The sequence below is a fragment of the Daucus carota genome, chromosome 5, assembly GCF_001625215.2.
Source record: "Daucus carota subsp. sativus chromosome 5, DH1 v3.0, whole genome shotgun sequence".
NCBI classification, from domain to species: Eukaryota; Viridiplantae; Streptophyta; class Magnoliopsida; order Apiales; family Apiaceae; genus Daucus; species Daucus carota.
In genome coordinates, this window is record NC_030385.2 from 41471708 (window position 1) to 41495367 (window position 23660).

Here is a 23660-nt window from a genome sequence, read left to right on the forward strand (position 1 = left end):
ATTGAATTTGGAGTATTTGTATATGGAGATTAATCGATTATGGATCGGCTTAAAAGGTTAATTTATCTATGTATGTGCAGTTAGAATGCTGTTTAGTTGGAAATTTCATGGTAGAAAAGTTTGAGGCTTCTAGAATCTAGTTGTGCCATATGATATGTCACCCCCCAAGTTTTTCTACTAGTAATTTGTAGGAAAAATAAATTTAATCTTTTTCTTTGGTATCCTGCAAAAAACTAGAAATACGTCATATTTTAAGTTTAATTACCGAAAGGCGAGTGGTTGATATCCTGTGAATAATTCCCAGTTTCCCACATTTATAATTTTATAGCATCCTTGTGGCTTTTGAGGCTTAACTGGGTTAAAAATATAGTTTGCCTTGAAAAATGTTGAAGCTGACCTTTGATTGGGTAAATACTAAACTTTATATGCTAAAAGGTCACAAAACTTGACACGGCGCCTATACTAGACTTCTTGTTTAAAACTCCCACAACTTGACGTAGCGCCTTCTTTTGTTTGTTTAGTCGTCAAAACGTAACAGCATTTTACCAAACACCGAATTCCAAAGACAAGAATCGAGTTAGTAGACCATACAACCATAAATGTACGGAATCGACTAAGAATGTCTACTATTGTCAAGTTCAATTCAAACGTAAGAAATAAGAAGATAAATAGTTAATCACATTGTATAAAACTAAAAATATATCTTGTTCTGTAATACCCACAAGCTATACCTCTCTTCCCTATAACAACTCTCAACACAACAAGACTCGGTGCTGTATTTCTTTTTTGTAGGTCTTTTAGGGTATTAGACAAGTGTCAGCTGAAGCTTGGGTCTATTCGGTTGGGGTTCTACAACTTCCATATGAATGTTTACGGTATCAAGAACGCTGTAGCAGACACTACCGTCCATCTTCTTAATCTTCTGTTGTTGCTCATCTACCGACCATTCTCCGCCTCCCTTCTCACCTCTCGCGGTCAAGTATACAGGTCCTTCAATACCATATCTATACAGAAGGATGAAAAAAGGCCAATCATGAATGACGGAAAAAAGAAAAAGTTACGATATCTTAAACTAATGGTAACAAGCACATTCTACTTCTTTGCTGTTAAGGAATATGTTCAAAGTATAACATCGGCAACCTAATATTCAGGACCATGCGCGATGATAATTGTTGGCAACGAAAGTTCTTAAAGCTCAAAAGTGACTAGAGAGGTGGGAGTGCACCTTTGGTGCAACAGTGAAACAGTGAAAGCAGTTTTAACTTTTAACTAATACAAAGTAACAATAAAAAATATCATATGCAAGGTGAGTTGACCATACTTGGGTACAAATACTATAAAGCCGTTTGATCTTAGCTTCACTATTCTGGCTTGGGTATCTGTAGGTCTGCAAAAGATCATGCACAGACATGAGATAGAGGAGGAGATTTGCGAGGGCGGATCCAAGGTCTAATATACATACCTTGTTCTGAAATATATGATTGTATGGAGCTCTACTGAGGCACGGCTTGCCATTTGTGCATTTCTATGTCGATAGTTTAGATCTGAAGAGAAACTCATTAGAAGCGATTTGTGATTACCATATAAAAGTAATAAATAAACCAGTAGATCCAAACATCTTATATTAGCAACTTTGGCATCTAAGCTTATACCAACACCTGGCCATGCACTCATCAATCATCAATATTCTCAAAACCACAGCTTGATGATGATATATATTACTTAAAAATGGCTAGTGTGCAATATTAGACATGCAAAAAGTACTTCAGTTTTAAACATAATCGGCAGTTCACCATAATAGTCTACTGTTCAGCTTTAACAGGACTTGTTTGTGGGAGAAATTGGCCGGTAAAGTGCAATTGCTATTATCACTTGCATTACGTGGTTTCAATTAATCAATTCTGTTTAGTAGTACATATTGGCTTTCTACAGGCAATGGAAAAAACAAATAGCAGTCTTACTATCAGCAATACTGGTGAGTTGGGGTCTGTCTTGGAATATATTTGGAAGCTTGTATATTCCTAAAGATGCAGCAAGCAACCTGTGTACAACAACATCTGAACAGGAAAAAAGTTTAGGTCATGCAAAAATACATCATTCACTTCATAGTTTATCGATTAAGAATATTTTTAGTAATAGATATATATAAATACTGAAACATTCATTGACCTGCATATCTCCTGATAGGGGAGGTAAAATGCGTATACAACAGTGCTGCAAGTCCATAATGGAAAAACTCTGGAGGGCTGAGGTCTCCACTACAGAAATATACTGCCTGAATTTGCAATCAACCACATAAATATATGCACATATTTTTTTCACACAGAAAACACATCAAAATTCCGAGATTGATCAGATGAAGATACCTGTGACATGCATCTCGTTGCAAGTATACGGATCAATTTATTGAAGTATGGATCATCGCCCTGGAACATTGTTATTGTGATTAATGTTGAGTTATACACACAAAGCAAGAGGGCCAGGAAATATCAGAGGCATCAGCTCTACACAAGAAACCTGACTTGACTAGTAGAGACGGAACTCACCACTGCATGATCAAGTGAATCAGCTAGTGCCTTTGATGAAGACACATCCAGACTGAGACCAACAGCACCAGCAGTACGTAGCAAAGGCTCAAGCATCTCTTTAGTTGGACTAGGATGGCGCCTGCAAGAAAACATATAATCATATGGTAGCCAATAGTCAATCAACAACCACATGAACTTTAAAAAGATTAAAATCAAAAGATCTTTTCCCAAAATTTACAAGGTAACTTAATGAAGCGGCATAAATGACACATGGCAAGGTTAAAATATAATGGATCTGCAAAGTCCACTACAACTGCGTTAAGACGATCATGTGATGCTTGCATTAGAATGAACTAGCTTACAACCCGTGCAAAGCACGGGGTAATTTTAAATGGTTTGTTTTTTCAGTAATTTTTAATTATCATATTTCTATATATTATAAATAATTTTAAAAAGTATATACTGCAATTGTCAGAATTTTACAATTATTAATGTTTTTAAAATTAATATTGTAAAAGTTCAACATAAAATTTAATATGCTGTCTGCGGGAATAGAACCATAGACATTTTTTATTGAATTTCTATTAGTATTATGTCTAAACATCAATTTGAGTTGAAAATTTTTAACGGATGTGATTAGAAGGGATCATACCTATTTTTGATTATTATAGTTTAGTATAGTATAGATATTGGATTAATTCAGTCAGACCCTACTTCCTCTTCTGTTTCTTGACAATCTACAGAATTAAGCATGCCATCACCCTAGTCAATTTATAGGAAGGCGTTATACCTAAGGTCATCACCTACTGTTTGACCTCATGTTGATGTTTGAACTCACATCAGAAATTAATATAGTCTCTGTAAAAGCTATTGCTTATCATCATAATATCAGCATATATTCAAAATTTAACAGTGAACACTTGACATGATGATATCTTGCAGACATTGCAAAATGCTGGCTTCAATATTTACAATCAGTTAAAGGTTTTGTTCCTACTGCAAAAGTTTTGGCAAGTTATGAGGACAAATGAGACAAAATATATATATACCTTAACAGTGAACACACAGGAAAATGTTTCAGAATCTTTTCAGCAACTGAAATGTTAGCAGCAAGCATAAATTCCTCAACCATCTGGTTTGCTTCCCGAATTTGATACATACCTACACATGCAAGTCATTAGTTATTAGCTTCAAAACTTCCTTCAAAGTCAGATTTCTGATCACTATAAGGACATGCAAGACGAGCTACATTCAGGACACATGAGAAAATTAAAGATGACAAATTTTAATCATTTTAAAATTAACAATAAATCCTGAAAACTACTGTTCCCACAATTCTTCTTCATCTAGCAGAGCAAGCAGATAATATATTTACTAAATTCTCCTATAAGAGATGTTTCCAGAATTCCTTGAACAAACTAACTCTTTTGCAACCATACAACGGTACTCCTTTACCTTTACCATACATATGGTCATCACAGAGCTGAAGGATAACCTAATAATTATTTAACAGTAAGTAGGAAAAGAAAACAATATAGTATCTTGTTAACCGACCAATATCTAGAGGATCATGAGTTTCAGTATCAATTTGAAACTTCACTTCAGCAGAAGCAAGCGTTAGTGCCCCTCTCTCAATCCGCCTTTGCCTCATTATCTGCAACACAATGGAAATACAGATCATAAAAAGGTTAAACATGTTACAAACATTAAGAGTGCTTTTTAATATGAATTATTGTTAAAAAATATTCTGCAGTCTTAACAAAATGATATATACATATATAAATTATACACATACCTTGGCTAAAGAATTCATATTTCTTAAATCTGCAGTTAAAGGATCCACCATGCGCCTGCAACTCAGAAGTAAAATAAACAGTTTACAAGCTGATTGGGGCAGGGAAGGGCAGTCTTTTAAGGCTCTGTCCACTCCAAAATATGATATCAATTTTATATTCTGAAAGTTGTTTTTGTGACATTATAGTATTTGAATTTGATATATATACCTCTATAGTTCTATAACTAAATCGAAATACTAATTTATTGTGCAGTTCATCTTATTATTTTTTTTTTGCCATACAGTTCATCTTATTTGTGTTGTTGATTTTGAGAAGCCTTCAGATTTCACTCCCAAAAGTCAATTGAGCTAAAATGCTGGAGTAGGGAGTTTAATTATGCTACTGTAACAGAATAACAGAGTCTATGATCTCCTTCAGTAACATTAAGCTTAATGTTTAATTAGAGAAAATATTAGCACCTGTCATCCATCCTTGCTTGCGCTTCTACATAAGACAATGCTGCACATGACTTGATTATACTTTTTGTAAATCTTGTAGAAATAATTTCTGCTTCAGGTGTCATTTCCTGGGATAACAATTTATGAAATATGGAAAGCATGTTCAACCAGCTGCAATCATCGGAGTATTAAGAGACAAAGAGATATGCACATAACTCTAATTTCACAAACATAAACTATTATTGTAGCAGAAATCAGGCTTGCCTAATGGATAATTCAGTGTTAGTTAATATCATGCATTTGACCACATAAACTAGAGCTCAATCTCCCTCACTCTATTTGGTCTGGACTCCAATGATCTCGGCCATATTTCTAAAAGCAAAATAGAATTTCACCTGGACGTATTAGCCACGAAAGCGGCGCAATCTTAAAGTATTGTATTACTAAATATTTCTAAAAGCACAATAAATTTTATCCGGACATAATAAATTCGAAAGCGGCAGAATCTAAGAGTGTTATATATTACTATAAATTATCTTAAAAAACTTCTAAAAGGATTGTCCAAAAATGCATGCTTTTAATGCTTATAACCAAGTGAACTAGAGCAATCAAAGCATTAAAAACTGAAAAAGTTGGTACATTCAGTGAAAGCAGGAATCATCAATAAACTAGGGACATAAAATAGAAGCAAATTGGTTTTCCTACATTTTACTCAAGTAAATGTACGTAGAAGAGGTGACTAGGTGACCTAAAATAGTACTCTTATAATTATTTTTAATAACTATTGATGATTCAAAGAAAAAGGATTACATTCTGACAAACTGCGGAAAAGGTTTCAAGTTGCCCATTTACAAACAACTAGAAAATAAATCCATTGGCTAGAAAGCATATTAAATTAGGTTTCAGTTAGGTGATTAAAAACAAGAAAAACTAAGATATCTGGTAATCACTTAAATCTTGCTGTATGCACGCCCTTTAAATGTCAAACTGCGACATATAATACTTGGACATCAAATAAACCCCGTTTCGAGATGAAATCTGATACATGGCTTCTAAAATATCGTACTCACTTACCCAAATAACAGAAAAGGCCAATCTCTCAACATCAGCTCGAAGAGAACAAATATCTGCAAATTATCAGGTCATAATGAGCTACAAAAAGCTTTGCATAGAATCATTATTTAATCAAAAAAAAGTCAAAACATGTCATGATAGCATAATTCAAGACTCTAGGAGGGCAATACAAATATTAAATTTAACTATAACACTTGAAGTTTTACCCTCTGTTAAAGGCTTTGGGAGCATGTCAATACGGCGTTCAACAAGGTAGACAGAAGTGCCTCTTTGAGTAGCCTCTTCATCGAGAGGAGTACCAGAATGGACAAAGTTTGTGACATCAGCAATATCTGATTTATTGTAATCAAAGATCCACAGTGGATATTATTGCAGAAGATTCTGTAGGTGAGGTTTACAGTGGACACAAAGATCCATTCAATCAAAGTAATTAGTGTTATACTAACATAGTAGGGGGAAAAAAATCACAACATGCAACTGCTAGTATTATTTTTACAAAAAAAATTAATGTAAAGAGGATTACAAAGTGACAAAAACTATGGCAGACCAGAAGGTTCACAAGAAATAATTTAGTACACCAAAATATCTATGAAAGTTACTTCCCAGGCCAAAGAATAAAACCCACTAGTAGCGGTAACTGGCAGGTAATATTAAACATGGTCTAATGATGATCAAATGTAGCAGTAGAATGTTTGATGGATCTTCAGAGTTTTGCTTGGCATTTACAGTTTTATATTTAAATTATCTGAGCCCTGAAAACCCAGCAAGTCTAACAATGCAGTTCTTCCCTTCGTCATATTTATTTAGGAGTTGCAATAAAGATAGACTAGCAATTTGGGCAATATGAAATATATATCCCATAGAGTGTACTGGTTATGACAATTTATATTGCACTGTCACATCTTACATCTGAGTAATGACTGTGAGAATCTCATTGGGACGAGTGAAAACTATGCATCGCCTCTGCTAATGACCAAGTTTAGACAATTGGCACATCGGGTGTATTAATATTGTTTCAGTGCGAGAAGAAATTTGAACTTTGCCCTGCATGTCCAAGACAATACACAGAAAGAATGAATGTTAAACAACACAAGAGGATACGAACTCCCACTTCAAAGTTTCCATTCGGAAAAGCCGTACAATGTAATGCATCATCAATATCCCTGCATCCTGCACCAATCAAAAAGGTCTAGTTTTTGAAAACGTATAATTGATTGTTAAAATATTTTTGATACTAAATAGTCCAGCTGAAAGTGTTGTTAAGATCACGATTAATCGCGCTTCGTGAGTAGGCGAAGATTCGGCAAGCTGAGTATGAGTGATTTATTCCGACTATGAAATTGGCTTAATATCGCGCTCGACTCATGACTACTTATAAAAGATTGCACTAAAATCACAGAAACTTGCAAAAATACAAAAAGACTGAAATGCCCTTAAAAAAACTACCTATCTTAATAAGTTATGACTCTTTATTCAGAAGAGAAAGAATTTGAGGGAACTGAGATTGAGCTAAACAATTTGAAAGCTTTAGACTTGCTAAGTGTTATTGATAGTTTGATACTTTTATGTGATATTCCCACTATGTTTGAGACTTTTACTTATGTTTTAAAGTATTTCAAGTATTATTCTATTGTTTAATACTAAAACAAACATTCTCAAATTATACAAGTATAATTATAGATAATTGTATAGATAATCTGATTCTAGGCAAATAAAATGTGCGAGTAATCGCGCTTCGCGAGTTGCAGTTCAAAATTGAAGCTTGCGATTTTCCAACTCTGCGTGTTTTACAACACTATGACTGATAAGAGGAAAAAAAAGAGAGTATATTTTAGTAGTTACTAATCCATTGTTCACTCACCTGGTGGATCAACACTAAAGACACGTATATGACGCAGATCCTGCCTAATTGGATTGCTTAGGTCTTCTGGAGACACAGACCAGGGAATGGGTGGGAGGCAAGCCAGAACCTGGGAGGAAAATGGTCTTGCATCTATGTCATTCTCTATTAATACTACCTGCAGTATCCATAATGAGAGATTGCAGTCAAAATAGATTCAAAATCTAATGAAACATAGACAATCAGAACAGCAAAAATCGATTAGCTTACCTCACTTTCAGTATCCCTATCACCTATTTGTCCAATAGTTCTCACGTAATGACCAGAAGGATAACGAGATGAACAATCCCAGGAATCAACAGCAACAATAATTCTTTTATCCATAAGATTTTCAAGCTGTCTAGTTTGAATTCGTATCTTCGGAATTCTGTTATCTTTCGAGACAAATAATGCATGGGCGATACCAGCATTACCTGCGGGCATAGGCATTGGCTCCAAAGATCCACAATAACTGCACAATGTAATGTTTATTTAGTAAATCTAACAAGTCATGGTACAAATGACTATAATGATTTCATTCTGCAATCTTGACCAGTTACGTCATTCATTATAAGCCTTCCAACCAATGAAGATCCAAAAAAATCACGAAGTTGGATATCATAGCATACATAACAAAGATAGCTGCAAGTTTAGATCAAAACAAAATGGGTTGTGTGCCACTGAATCTCAGGTCTGGACAAGCACGGGTCAACAATACTAGACAAACATCAGAAAAATAATTTTGTAAAAAATTGGAAAGATGAAATTATAGTGCTGCTAGACAACTGGTAGCAAGAAAACAAGAACTGTACCATGACTCCGTACATGGCAGAGAGAACACAATTCAGAATTGAGGTATAAACAATTGATTATACATGACGGTCCTGAGTATCTAAAATACGCTTCTAGTAAAGGATGAATTTTTTTTCCTACAAAGAGGAGGATTACTAAATGAAATGAAGTGAACTAACTGTAGTATCAAACCTTGAGAGTCAGTTAGATAACAAACTATTTTGACAAACCCACCAAGGCATTCCGGGAAAAAAAACTAATAACTTACGAGTGCCAGTTCCGCTTAATAACACCAACAACACGCCCGGCTGGGCGCGAAGCAACGGATTTCATGGTTCCATCTGATCCTTCAACTGGATTTGCAACCCTGGGAGCATCATCAGCGCTGGCAGGGACTAGGTGAACATCATCTTCAGGTTCATCCTCTAAAAAATAGAGAATTTGTTAAAAGGCTTTCATGCATAAAAGCAATGTGTTGCTACATAAAAAAAAAATTAACGGAAAGAATACATATTATGGAGATGTAACAAAACTAAAGCAAAGAGCTGTGAAAAGACCTGCTTAAATATATGGGTCTGTTCTAGACTTCCAGCATATGTCAAGACTCAAGAACAAAATAAGATTTGGAATTTTTTGGAGAATTAGAAAAGAGTGTAACAAGTTTCGGAAAAAAGTATGTTGAACTCATTAACTGTTAAAGAAGTTCAAGAGAATTGCGGGAAATCTCTTACCCGGTTTTGGAAACTCACCTCGTTGATTCATTTATTCACATACAACCATACACATAGTACAGATAAGGAAGTTCTGTATTCATTCTCATTGTACATCCCCTTCCTGTAACCTTTACTCTATGTCCTACACCCCAAATTAATTCCTATTTTACTGCCACCCTGCCTGAAATTCTTCAGAAATTAATTATTAATAGGTCATGTGACAATGTTTCTGAGAGTGCTTAAATTTAGTCCTTTAGGCTTCAATATAATTGATTCAAGTATTCAACTATTCCATAAAGCGAACAGAATTCATGTACCAACGGTTCGATACAAATGTACTAATTCTAATGAAAACTGAAACTAGGTAGTGGTAGTCAGGGTCTCAGAGATGGATACAATTCTAACAACTTGAGAGTCTTAATGCAATTCCATGATCTATAAAAAAATTGAATTATAAATTTTGATGCACAACTTGCATCTGTCTACATATATTACAGAATATTCAGTTTTCACTAATTTGTCTCCACATTGCACTCTAACCACCACAGGAAAGCTTTCAACAACTGGAATGTCATAAAAAAATTTATTTTGGAAGCATAACCTTTTAAGTTGTGTGCACGCTTAGCAACATTTCATATTCGTCATCGTAAGTAAAATTAATACATAAAGAAAGTAGAAATAACGCTAGATTTTAGCCACAAAAAGAAAAACATATTATGTCAAATATATATGCCCATCAGTGACTTGTAATTCATTTATTATTGTATTTACTAACAAGTGTTATTACCATGTACCTTCATCAGCTAAAAGTAGAGATTTCTCTTCCTGCCATTGTTCTTGTGGCAGCAGTTCAACGGCGACTATATCGCCGTCAAAAGCCCGATTCATGTTAGGACGTCCATAGATAATGATCTCGTCACCAATACTTTCACTACCAACATATGCTTCAAATGGATTGTAACGATTAACCCGAAGTTTTCCTTGATGATAGATTCTACTATGTAGGCCAGCAGTAATTTCTGACATGGGCTTGTGCTGAATTAAAAAAGCATATATTAATATTTTGAAAGGAATGACTGTATTTAATGGCTCACAACACTAAGTAGACAATTACAGCAAGCACAAATGCCAACATTACCTCAGTATATATCACTTTTCTCTTCGAAGGTCTAAGATCTTCAGAATCTACCATATGGACATCGTCAGATTGAGGACGGACAAGAAGATCAAGCAATTCCGGTTGACCAAGAGACTTTACGAATGACTCAACTGAAACAGAATGTTACTTTATCAGCGGACTTTAATAGTGTCAACCAATTTACAGAAACTACACAAGTCACCCAAGAAGATGAACCTGTCTCTGCAGAAATGCCCTCTTCAGTGGCTTTCCTTTTATTTTCTCTATCATTTGTAATTAGCAAAACCTGAACTCGACTGCCAAGATGATTTTGGTACCACTGGGTTGCCACACGAATTGCTGAACAACCAACAGTTCAAGTTACAGGTCAGAAATCAAAATTACATTTATTACATTTATACTTAAAGTATGCTAAATCGCGTTATTTTGGATGATAAATAATATAAAAAGTTAAGTGGCATGCTTGTAAACTTCGTGTGGATTTAACCTCATTGCCCCAGTAAATATAAGGAAGAATTTCAATTAATTATGTTCAGCAAAAATTTGTGCTACAAATCCGGCACATATTCCATTAAAACTAAACCCCTACACAGAAATGCTGTAGCACAAGATTTACTCTTAAAGAAAACTCTCTAGGAGGAAGCGCAAAGACCATACCTCTGTCATTACGATCATTTGGACTTTCACCGACCATAGCCTTCACATATGTGTCTCTATAGCAAATAAACTTCCCAGTTAGAAATCATAGAACTTAAACAAAAATTAACCATTGGAAGTGTGTGCTCTGTTTGAATCTGACAGAACCCCAAATCATGCTAAAGCATATTATCAGTTTCCCGTCACCTACTGACTGCAAATGTGAGCTACAAAGAAACTCAAAATTCAAATAGCAAGATGAAAATAAAATGTGGGACATACTTGTGGTATTCATTAGAAAACACGAAAAAGTTCCTCAAAGAATTGCTGCAAAGCGCCCTAAGTCTATTATAAACCGAAAGATTCTTATTCTTCGCCTCGTCCAACACCACCGACAACACCACGACATTATTAATCGCCGGATTCTCAAGCAAATCAATCTAACGAAAATTCAAACACAATTCAACACCACAATACTTCACATAACTCCAACACCAAACAATTCACAATCAATACCTGATTGAGCACGACATTCGTGTCCAAAACAAGCACACTCGGTATCGAAGAGCTCAGCCGAGCGTCCTTCGTATCGCAAACTTGACACGACGGAGCTCCGCAGTATATATCATCTCGTAAATAGTGCTCCCGAACAACCTACAACACAATTAAACAAATAAACATGCATAATTAATATGTGTGTTTGTGTGTGTAGTGTGTGTTTAGTTGAGGATGAAATTAGGGCTAGGGTTTAAGAGAAGACAGACCTTAACGACTTTTCCTTGACGTGTTTTACGCACGAAAGATTTGTTCTGCAACATTTTGTGCTCGTGCTACGGTTCGAAAGCAGGGCAGAAATAGATGTGACTTGTGAGTATGACAGGAGCTTCAGCAGCTTGAACAGGGCAATTGTTTTTTAGGGTTTGGTGGGTGCTGTTGTTTGAACAGCGCCAGCTGTTGTTTGTTTTTTTACCGTTTCCAGTTTATTGATCCAGCTAATCCGGCCGTTATGGTTTTTTTCCCCTTTCTTTGTCAATAATCATTGCCCCTGTTTGGTAACGAGGAGTGGAAGGTGCTTCTGGGCTTCTATTTCTCTGGACCAAGTAGAAGCACTCTTAGTAAATTGAGAATGCTAACTTCTCTCTCACGGCTTCTACTTCTTTTTCAAACACTTTATTAACTTATTTACTTATCATTCTTAATCCACTTTTTTACTTTAAGCAAAGAATTACTTTTTTTAAACTTGGCCAAACGGACCCAATATTATGAAAATGGAGAAAATTTTACTACGTAGTTGGTTTCTTTCTTTTCTTTTTGTTTATCGAATCTTTATATAATATTTTACTATACTTAGTGGTCCTATTATAATTTAATTTATGTAATCTATGTGTATATACATGCTTAGTAGTATAATATTGGTAATCCAAAATCTGATGGGATTTTTTCATAGATACCCAAGTCTAAAAAAAAAATTACAAAAATACTATTGTCTTTTAAAACAAACTGCAAGAATACTATGTTTCAAATAATTTTTTCGAAAATACAAATGTTGCATATGCAACCATATATGCAGCTTTGAAAAAATCTTTTGAAAATTACGTTTATTTGCATAATAAGTTGCGGCCAGTTGCAGAGATATAAAATGAATGCCCCTGTGGGGCCAATATTAACATCACAAAAAACAACCACAAAAATAATTACAAAAATCAAAATCAACAACCACGACAACTAACCATCAGTATACCTAATCAACCAACAACGCAATCACACATACAATCATACACGCGCAATTATATACATACATCTATATGATACCTATTTTTAAACCCTATTCTATAATTCAATTTTTGATCTTTCCAAAATTTTGAACCCTATTCTATAATTCAGTTATTGGAGAGAGGAGGAGGGAATGAGAAGAGGGACTACGACTAGAGACAATGAGGCTTGTAGAGCTAGGGGAGAGAAATAATGAGACATGAGATAATTAGAGGGAGGTTGACATGGGAGAAGTAGAGGGAGGTTGTGAGATGCTATTGTTGAGGGATGGATTGAGATATCGCGCTTGTTAACGTATATTTGCAAACTTTTCGGGGGTCGTCAAGTTCATGGGTATCAGGAATCAGGTATGGGGTTTGTCCATTCAAAACTCATACATGGTGTTTGGTTGGAAAAAATAAAATCTGAAACCCATACCCTAAACCCCCAAGGTATGGATTTTTGATACCCAAGTGGGGAGGTGGGCATGAGATGCATTCATTTTTTATTTTTATTTTTGTCTCTATTTAAGTACTGAAATATTAATATTTGATACAAAATTAAATCAATGATGCAAAAATATATAACTATAATAATTTTATTATTTTTTTTAATTAATATAAATTATTAACTAAATTTTAAACTCAACCAAACACATGATATCAGACATGATACCTCAAACCTATACTGGGCTTAACCCGATTCCTCAGCCCAACCCCACACCACTGCTCGAACCAAACGACCCCTTAAAAAAAAAGAACGTGAACTTGCAACGAAAAAACATATCTTCGATAACTTCCCTGATTTAATTTGTAGATTAATTGTTTAAGGTATCAATAACAAAACACGCACGTATCGGGACCGTTTGAGTAGACTTAAAATAAGCGATTCTTATTTAAAATAAAAAAGTGAAATAAAAGTTAGAAGCAAATTAAGACTTATAAGTGATTAAAGTGTCTGAGAAATAAGTAGAAGTCTTTTTAAGTACTTTTGAATTTTTTATACAAACGAGTCAAGAAAATCAGAAGTTGGCTTTTCACGAAAAAAAGCACTTAAATTTAATGTAGCAGCCAAACAGGCATAGGTAAAGTAAAAATAATCATACCGTATATTTTACAGCCGTCTTGCAAGGGTTTATTTGGGAGGCCGTCGCCGCTTTTAAACCCTCCGCTCTCGCCTTGTCCCCATAATATTTTGTAAATTAGGGTTCTTCTCCGTCTCACCAGCATCAATCATTCACTTGTATTCAGGTCACCCTATTCACTCTACTATTATTCCTCACTTGCTCAACAATTAACGTTTAATACCTGTTTTATTTCTCACTTTCTCTGCTTTGCTTCAGTTGGTATATCTGATTCTGCTCTCTCTCGCTGTTTGATAAAATGCCTGAATCAAATTTATTCAAGTTGCTTATCCGGTCTCCACTAACTTATAGAAGTCTGTGTGTATATTATTAGTTATTGAGTTGAATTAGTGTCTTGGAATTTCAGTTTTTAGGAGACTGGGGCGCGGGAGGTGGTTGATATCTATCGAGTCTTGACATTGTTATTATGAATATGGTGTTAGCTTAGTTCTGCTGGCTATATGTTTGTTTTTTGAAGGGAGTATTTTGTGCAGGTTGTTAATTATTAATTGGGGTGTCAAGGAGGAATGGGTCGAAAGAAGAGCAACAGCAGCAAGAAAGTGAATAAAGTGGTGTCCAATGAATTTGATTTCTCTGAAGATGACGAAATTGATGCTTGTAACTCTCTCTCTCAAACCCCCTCCCATCATCTCTCTCTCTCTCTCTCTCTCTCTCCCTCCCTCCCCTGATACTATGTGCTCTGTTGTTGCAGTTCATAAGCAAAAGGATGTTGTTCCCATTGATATAAATGACGATGTGGCCGAATCAGATGAAGAACATCCTGTATTTGGTTTCCAGGTTATCTATATATCTGTATATATGTTCTCTGTGATTCCGTATATTATTGCCATGAGTGTACTGTGCTCTAAGAAATATTTGGCGTTTTAAAAGTCTATTTATTACTTATTAGTTTTGATTTGAAAATGATGTATAACAGGATGACGATGAGAGCGAGGATGAAGAAGATGAAGAGGATATTGAAGATACCGGGCTTGCTGCACGAAGTAATATTATCTAGATAAGCTTGTTTTAATAATCTGTAATAAGAGGTGTTATGCGCAAAACCACTTTTCTTAACTCTGGTAGAAGGAACATAAAACAACTTTTGCGGAGTATGTGACTTGCTTCAACTTAAACAAGTTCTGTAAACATTTGGTCCATTTATGATTATAAGTAACTTATAAGCCAGAAAATGCATGTGATATTGGGCTTATAAGTTATGTATGAGCTTAGCCAAAACTACCTTATTATACCCTTGCGAACTTGTTGATAAGCAATATTGTTGCAAGTGCTTATTGTAGATTATAGTTGATCCTGATATTTAGTATAAGAATCTTCAGATACTGAAAGTACATCAAAGCATGATTTATCAACATACTTGACTGCAGAATGCAATGGCCACTAATTTGTAGTAATTATTTTAGTATCTAGAACTCTTGATTATAACTTCAAACGAGTTAAGATATGTCGCTCCATTGTTTTGTTTTTAAAATTATGTTTTAAAAAAAAAGTGGATAATTTAACAACCTAAAAAGAAAAATTGACAAATTACCATTTTATATCTGATCAATATGTATATATATGGTAGGTCTCGTAACTCCAGAGTCCTTGTATATAATTTTTTTGCTAATCATAATTAGTTTGGCTTATTTTATTATATTAATTCTACATTCACTTTATATAACTGAGGACTGCACTGTCATATATAGTCAAAAGGGAGCAAAAGAAATTACAGTCAAAGATTGGCGGGGTTGAGGATGAAATGGATGATGATCCCAAAGAGGCAGAAGAAGAAAGTACTGTGTGGGGAAGAGGGGGATATCATGGTGGTGATAATGTTGACTACGAGGTACAAGTGTAAATGATCACATTTTCTCTATATACATGAAACTGTATCACTGACCAGTATTATTAAGTTTGGAGTAGTGAATAATTAAAAGACTTCTGAACTGGCTGAATTTAAATTGCATTTGCTACATAATAGTAAACAGGATAGTATATTTTTATGTTTCTGACACTTAATAGTAATTCTATATACAGATACAATCCAGCGATGAAGATCTGCCTGCTGAGGAAGAGGCTGAAGTATTGCGATTGCAGAAGATAAAAACAAAATCTTTATCGAAGGCAGATTTTGGCCTTGAAGATGATAGTGAAGACGACAGTGATGCAGAGCCCACATTTGAGGTCTGAGATGCACACAATACGGCCTCTGTTTGATATTGAAGATCACAAACTTTATTTTATTTTTTTAAATTATTAATTTTTGTGTAGGGTACAAATAATCAAATTGTTTGCTATTGCAGGACATTTTGGTCAAAGGGAAAACATCAAAACCTTCTACAAAAGGACCTCAAGATGAAACCGGCACTACTTTTGAGAAAGTCAATAAAGATTTGAATGCTTTGACAACTGAAGAGCAGATGGACGTTGTCTACAGGTGACCTTATCGTAGAGGTTCACTGTAAAAATTATGTTGTTGCTAATGCAGTTTGTCTTAAGAATCTTCTAGGGATACAATCATATGGATGATGGGACAGTGCAAAATTATAAGAACATGTAATCTATATTGTAGAATTTTGTGATATACACCGCATAACTATTTTATAAAAATATAAAAGGTAATTCAATACAAGATATTGAATATATATAATAATGCTTGTCACACAGGGTACACTGTTGTAACAATGTTACTCATTAAGCTGTGTGGTCCAAAACTGTTGGCTAAGGAAGTTTTTGTGCACTTTATATTAAATCCTCTTAACATGGACATATACAAGTTTACAAATCACATAGCCTATATTAAGAGTACTAATATCTTAATGCAAACAACTACATTCATTTTCTATATTAGGATTATTTGTTGGAAGAAAATATAGTAAATCAAATGGTCTGGGTGTGAAACTGCAAACAATAAACTGTGACTGAAAATAGTGCAAGTGGAGCATGTTTTCTTGTAATTCGGAAAGAAGTGAAAGGTGAACATTTTAAGTAATATGCAAACATGTGAAAGGCACACATTTGGAAACAATGGCATTTTTGGATGAAATTCTGAATTTTTTTGTGTTTGTGTGTTACGAGATACCATTGGAACCCTAATAGGCTAATACAAATGGCCAGAAGCTAAAAAATCACACGTCAGATCCTTACCACTAAATCACTGATAGGTTTTGTTGTTTTTTGTCGCTGATTGTACTTCCATGTGGTTGATTTATCAAAAATACAAACCTGATTTATTTGAATGTGTTTCTATATGTGTGTTTCTAACTGTGGGCTGATCTATTTTAACAAATTATAGTGCTGCTCCAGAGTTAGTTGGTTTGCTGACAGAGCTTAGTGATGCATCTGAACAGCTTGAAAATATTGTTAATCCACTTATAACTAAGGTATGTTGTGTATATGTCAATTCTTAAGCAATTAGCTGTTTTGATATTCTGTTACTTTGTTGAAATAGACTTGTACTGTGCGCGTGACGAACTACTCGATTGATCTATGGTTCTAGCTGCTGTAAATATTACAAATTAACCCTTGAACAATAAAATAATGTGTTTTTAGGATATCTACTTGTAGTAGTATCGTATAGCAGTTGTCAGATATTTAGTACTTGCAGATTTTCATGTTTCCCTGGATGTTGCAGATGAAATTATATGGATTATACTGATTAGTGAGAATTTGGACTACAATTTCACCGATTGAAATGATTTTTGACTCTTTGACCTTGATCTTGGTGGAGTTTGTAGCTTTCTTTTGTTGTTAAAACTTGGAAGTGATGGTGTTTTTTTATTACATTATTTTGTCTCTTTGTCTTTATAACCTGTATTGCAATGCTTTTTTGAGTAAATGGCTTTTATTTCCAGTTTACAAAATCACATAGTTTGCACGTAATTATATTTAATATTATTTTTCTCCTTTAAGGGATTGTATGTTATAGTTAATGTGTTTGATTCCCTTGATTTTGCAGTGGCTTTTAATCTGTTATGCTTAATCGTATGTTGAAATTATATGTTTTGAAGGTTAGAAAAGGGAATATTGCTAATAAAGGTGGGTTGAAATTCTTGGAGCTTAAACAAGTTCTTTTGCTGTCATATTGCCAAGCTATTACTTTTTATTTACTCCTTAAGTCCGAGGGACAGCCTGTTCGTGATCATCCAGTCATTGAGCGGCTTGTGGAAATCAAAAGTCTATTGGAAAAGGTAAGTATACGTCAGTGTCCTCTTTTTCTCACTAACAAAGACAACAGAGAGATCACTTCAAGCTGGCAGGGTTTTAAAGACTTTGCTTGATCATATTATGAATTTCTTGGCATCACCATAAAATTTTTTATTAGGACCTCTATTTTAGTTCTTTGGTCACTTTGTTTGTCTTCATATGTTCGTTTTTTCAAGTGCTTGTGCTGATGCAATTTTTTTAGAACAAAAGAAGGCTCTTTGATATGTATATTTCTATTATTAAAGATAATAAGGATATTCTGGATTGTATTTCTGTCTTTACATTGTTAATACACAGCTAGTTGTGAAATTTCCCATTTCGTAATTTACACTTACTCATGTCTTGAAAAGCATATGTCACTCTTTACATGCACAAATTACCAGAAACGTTCTGGAGCGTATATTCCTTAAACCAGTATTAAGTCAAATTAGAATGCACAAGAACGTTATAATCTGAAAAACAAATTTAGGTTTGATGAACTTTAAGAAGATTAGAACTGACGTGGCATGTGAGTGAACAAGATCTGATAACCACAGAAAGAGAAAACACCAAGGAAATATTAGTAGTAGGAAGAGAAAAACGGTGAACAAAAAGAGGGAAGCGGGAACTACTTGACTTCTTAGTACTGAAAACATGATCTTTCCATTAGGCAGAGCTTCAGCTAGTGCATAGCTAATACCTTATATCTATGATTTGATCTTTTATAGAAGTTTCTATGAGTTTTTGACGTGTTTTAATCCCCTCCTTTTAAAGTTCACAATGAAATATATGAAAATGGAAGTGATACCATAATATGTTTGCACTTGACCTATATCATCTTTCAATCCATCTGATTGACTCTTGGCAGACTAATTTAAATGCTACTCCCTCCGTCCCTCCCAATTGCTTACAAATGGGTTGGACGCGAAGAATAAGAAAAATGTATAAAGTAGTTAGAAAGAGAAAGAAAAGTAGGTAAAGCGGTGGGACCGGTTGATATGTAATGTATAAAGTGAGTATAGTGGAGGAAAGTATTGGATGTAGTTAATTTTTTATATTATAAAATTTTACTTCTGCTAAGTTTTGAATTGTAAAGAATTGGAAGAGACATCCCAAGAAGGAAAGTGCAAAGATATGGTTGGGACAGAGGGAGTATATATGTAGCTTACTGTTTATTATTACTTGCCATCTCTTGTATCCGTGCTTTTATTTTTCATAAAAATGTGTAATTCTTTGAAATTCTAGTTTTTTTTACATATTTGTACTTTGATAAGTCAACTTTTCCTGTTATTATCATTCTGTCATGATTAAGCATGCATAACAAATGGTTTAACATTTTTTTGCTCCTTTTTGACTAAGTTTCATCTGTTGATTATTTGCTTTCTTACGCATGTTCCCTTGCAGATGAAAAAACTTGATGAAAATCTTCCAACAGAACTTGAGGATATATTGAACAGGAAGTTTGATACCGAAACAGAGACTTTGTTCTCTATTCAGGATGCCGATAAGTCTGATGTACTCAAAGAATTCAAGGCCCCACCAGTCCCAGCCAAAATAGAAGTGGTAATCATCATATCATGAACTTCTTTACTGGAATGTAGTAAGTATATTATAAAGAGTGAAGACTATACTTGATAGTGAAAATAAAATATTTATTCTGTAAAATCTCAATTAGCTCGTAAACTGCCAAATGTATGTTGCCAAATTGAAAAATATAAGGAACAGACGTGTTGACTTGTCTATACTAATTAGTGGCCATATGCAATGCAGCCTCAGAGAGCAACTGAGGTGAAGGAATCTGGGAGCGTAGGAGCAGAAAGCAAGCATCAGGTCTGTCAAACATCCTTTATGTCTTTATATTTAGTATTCCTTTGAAATCATTTGCCTGTCACAGCTGAGGACTGTGGAGACACCATTGCCCCAAAATTTGTCGAGACAACCTTTCCATGAATAGTTTGGCAATCTTTCACACTACTTGACATATCGTTCAGTTTATAATCAAACCATATATTGTGGCAGAATGATAAAGTTGGTTTGCAAAGCATGGAAATGCTAAAAGTAAGAGCAGCCCTTGAGGAAAAACTTAAACAGAAAGGTGTTTTTAGTTCTGTAGCCCCAAAGCATCAAAGTTCAAAGAGGAATGTGCAACCACTGAACAGGTATGTGCTATACTCACTTTACTGAGCTCCTACGTCAGTTGCTGTCTTTCAATCTTAGAAGTGGGATTTACATGAATAGTTTGTAATTGGACAGAAAACTCGAGACACTGGATGATTTTGACGATTATACTTCTGATATAAGTGGCCGGGAAAAGAGTAATGGGCATGCACAGCTTTCGCACACATCTACATTGGCCAAGATTGCAACACGAGTGAAAAAGACAAAGGTAGGGGGATTCATATATGTTGTCTTTCAAAAGACTGAAATCTTGGTTGGTGACTGAAGTGTTTTGCTAATGCATCTTATTAGTAACCGGTTGCTTGCAACATGACCATGTTAAATTTTTAGTTTTTGTACCTTGTGCAAGTCTCGTAATTCAATGTTTACAAATGTTGCATCGAATTTTAAGGACGTACCTATTTGGCAGTTGGTCATGTGCACTGTATACAGGCTCATCTTTTTTATAGGTGTCGTGGTCTGCCCCTATACTTTTGTACTTCCTATGGCCTAATATAACTTAACAAGCACCAAAACATCATCCTCACATAAATTGCTTGTTGACGTTTCATGTTCCGAGGGTATACGTAGTATCATTTTTGCTTCTTTTTTTCCATGCAACTAGAATCTGATTTTGATTTGAGATTTCTGCACTCTCATTTTACCTGGAGGCAATTTGGACTGTAAATTTGAGTGTGGTGACTGGTGATAATTGTGCTGTTCACCACTGTGACCAATATGAAGGGGGCTCAAGTTTCTGAATTTGTGAATTTTGGTTTTCGTACTAGTTCATTTCATCTCTGAACTATTGAGGACCAAATGTTATTTGTAAATTTGGTTACGGGTTAGGTTCTCCTGACTTGTTTATTTTTGTTTTATTTTTTTATATCATGATTCATGAAGTGGAGATTTGTGGCGGTGTTCGCGGTTCATCACTCACAGTTTTCAACCAAGAATGCCATACATCTTTCTTTTTGCTAAATAAGAATGCCATACATCTTTAACATATGCAAATTAATTTATATATATTTTGCAATAATAAGTAGATTAATTTACATATATTGTGTGTGTATATTTTTTTTTTTCTGGTAGCTTGTTTCTGGTGATGATGATTTGCCAAAGAGAGATGATATTGGAGAGAGGCGAAGGAATCATGAACTTCGGGTTCTTGCAGGAGCTGGAATCAAATCGAATGATGATGGCGATGATGAACCCAATACTGAGGATGTCAATGGGTCAGCTGGCATGGAGGTAGATGATGCAACAGAATCAGATTCTGAATCTGATTTGGAGTTCTACAAACAAGTCGAAGCACAACACAAGGCAAAACTTGCTTCCAAGTCAGAGAAGTACTCAAGGTATTTCTTTTTTGGTTTAACTTATTTCGGCATACGCAACTACTGCTAAGTAATCGAGAATAGTAAATTATAGACCGATACAGAGAGGCAGATGTACCTGTAAGCTCCATCTTTTTCCAACTTACCTCAACAACAAAAATATAAAACTTTTAGTTAGCTAAAAATAAAACTTTGAATGGCTCAAAAATGTCCTATATTGGTCAAGCTGCTCATTTTCGTGTACACGAATGTGGGGGGGGGGGGGGGGGGGGGGAGGGGGGGGGGGGGGGGAAGTTGAAGGACAAGTGACATACATTGAACACATACTATAATGTGAATCAATATGTCTTCATATAATTGTAGTCTTGTTTCCTGTTAGAATGGTAAATTGTTCTCAAATTTTGTGGTATAAAAACAATGTTCTCCAAAATGGCTGGTTATGAAAGAAAACAATTTCTCACAATACTTGTTTTCTAACTGAAAGATAATTTTTGACTTTTCCAGAACCCCAATGGAGGAGCCATTGTTGCCTGAAGTCCTTGTAGAAGGGAAGCGGCATATTACTCAGCAGGTAAGATGCTAGTAAACTAATGGTCAGATGGTAGATAATTCAAAATTTTGAACACCATTTGTTAATGCAAATGTAATATTATTTAAATTCAGATAGAGAAGAATAGAGGGCTTACTCGTGCTCGGAAGAAACTTACGAAGAATCCAAGGAAGAAATACAAGGTTTGTGCATGATGATACACATATGTGTCAACTTAAGCAACTGCACTTTCATAATTCCTAACAAGTTGCCTTCTTTCGTATATACAGTTGAAACATAAGGATGCTGTCAAACGCCGGAAAGGTCAAGTTCGGGAAATCAAGAAGCCAAGTGGTCCTTATGGTGGTGAAACCTCTGGTATTAATGCAGGAGTTAGCCGTAGTATCAGATTCAAGAATTAAGTGCCGTGGCTGCTGCAGTACTACGTTTCTTCTCTGTAGTTGAGAAGTTGTTGTATATCTATATGTGATTCAAATTTTGTTAGGCAATCCTCTAATATTATTGTTGGGTACTATTCTTATAAATGTTTGATGAATTTTGGCTATTGATGCCCATCCTTGAGTTTTGTTTAGAGTTCATGGATTGGGGATTGAGATTTGAGATTTGTAATGCAAGGATACCAGTAGCGAATTTTGTCTCTCACAAATCTATTCATAGAAAAATATAAATATGAATCATACCTTCAATCCCTGGATTATGAGTTTTTATGGTCAAAGGAAAGGCGAGTTAGCCAAAGGAAGGTGGGTACGAGAGAGTGTTATATGAATGAAATATATTTGTGAATTTTCATCTATATTTAAGTAATTAAAAGTAAATATTTAGTATAAAATAAATTAGTAATGTAAAAATATGTTATTAAATAAAATTTTTAATTAACTAAAATTAACAACTCAATTTTTGTTAAAACAATACTTATTCTAACCCGATCAAACCCACAAATCAGCTGAAATAATTTATTTTTTTTTAAATAAAATTTTTAAAACCATAACAACTCTCCTGATTCAAAACAAATACTCCTCTGAAATCATGTGGATATTAAGTACTGCTTACCTTCGAAGCAAGAAGATACTTTATTCAACATAAGTCTTTTAAATAACTAATTTATCAATATATTTTGAAACTTTAATTATACTTTATAAGAGCATTTCCAGCAGAGTTCTAACATGTTCCCTAAATATATAATAAAATATTTATTTTTTAAGGGATTACTACATTTTATTGAATGAGAACTCCAACAACATTCCCTATTTCTATTCCCTATTATTATTATAATATTATATTCAACTTGTAAGTAAGAGAGAGAAAGGAGAGAAAAAAGAGAGAAGTGAATATTTTATTCTTGAAAATAGTACGAGGAATGGTTCCACAATCCTTAAAAATGAGGAATGAAGTGGGCATCCTAACTTTTTAAGGGATGACCTGGACTCTGCTGGAGTTGTGTTTTATGTCATATTCTTTATATTAATAGCTTAGGACACCGTATAGGGAAGCTGCCCGAGATGCTCTAATATAGTTAGAGATAGACAGAACACAGATACTAGGATAAGATCCTTTTGCTCA

At 34.6% G+C, this 23660-nt stretch overlaps 2 protein-coding genes across 2 annotated transcripts; one reads left to right on the forward strand and one right to left on the reverse strand.

Moving 5' to 3' along the window:
* Positions 1 to 600: 600 nt before the first annotated feature.
* On the reverse strand, positions 601 to 11992 carry LOC108223337 (exosome complex exonuclease RRP44 homolog A). The gene is made up of 24 exons (XM_017397529.2): positions 11758 to 11992; positions 11510 to 11647; positions 11276 to 11433; positions 11015 to 11070; positions 10574 to 10696; positions 10358 to 10488; positions 10014 to 10254; positions 8775 to 8931; positions 7946 to 8186; positions 7697 to 7853; positions 6937 to 7005; positions 6042 to 6167; positions 5836 to 5888; positions 4783 to 4889; positions 4324 to 4378; positions 4083 to 4182; positions 3578 to 3689; positions 2547 to 2667; positions 2367 to 2426; positions 2170 to 2275; positions 1962 to 2057; positions 1463 to 1544; positions 1322 to 1387; positions 601 to 1004 (listed from the first exon to the last, which is right to left on the reverse strand). The coding sequence occupies exons 1-24, from the start codon at positions 11809 to 11811 to the stop codon at positions 806 to 808; spliced, it is 2808 nt and encodes a 935-aa protein (XP_017253018.1). The 5' UTR covers positions 11812 to 11992; the 3' UTR covers positions 601 to 805.
* A 1835-nt stretch (positions 11993 to 13827) lies between these two features.
* Positions 13828 to 22730, forward strand: LOC108223594 (protein THALLO). The gene is made up of 17 exons (XM_017397917.2): positions 13828 to 13995; positions 14363 to 14486; positions 14581 to 14666; positions 14806 to 14872; positions 15578 to 15717; positions 15909 to 16055; positions 16175 to 16308; positions 17167 to 17254; positions 17882 to 18061; positions 19461 to 19619; positions 19827 to 19886; positions 20076 to 20215; positions 20310 to 20442; positions 21306 to 21571; positions 22055 to 22121; positions 22214 to 22282; positions 22370 to 22730. The coding sequence occupies exons 2-17, from the start codon at positions 14396 to 14398 to the stop codon at positions 22499 to 22501; spliced, it is 1959 nt and encodes a 652-aa protein (XP_017253406.1). The 5' UTR covers positions 13828 to 13995; positions 14363 to 14395; the 3' UTR covers positions 22502 to 22730.
* The last annotated feature ends 930 nt before the right edge of the window (positions 22731 to 23660 follow it).

Excerpts from the sequence above, each read along its gene's own strand:
- LOC108223337 (XM_017397529.2), bottom strand. The coding sequence starts at position 11,811 with ATGTTGCAGAACAAATCTTTCGTGCGTAAAACACGTCAAGGAAAAGTC. Across the intron at positions 11,071-11,275 it reads TTTTCTAATGAATACCACAA|AGACACATATGTGAAGGCTA; the intron begins GTATGTCCCACA and ends TATTTGCTATAG. Across the intron at positions 8,932-10,013 it reads TCTACTTTTAGCTGATGAAG|AGGATGAACCTGAAGATGAT; the intron begins GTACATGGTAAT and ends TCTATTTTTTAG.
- LOC108223594 (XM_017397917.2), top strand. The coding sequence starts at position 14,396 with ATGGGTCGAAAGAAGAGCAACAGCAGCAAGAAAGTGAATAAAGTGGTG. Across the intron at positions 14,487-14,580 it reads AGATGACGAAATTGATGCTT|TTCATAAGCAAAAGGATGTT; the intron begins GTAACTCTCTCT and ends CTGTTGTTGCAG. Across the intron at positions 20,216-20,309 it reads AATGTGCAACCACTGAACAG|AAAACTCGAGACACTGGATG; the intron begins GTATGTGCTATA and ends GTAATTGGACAG.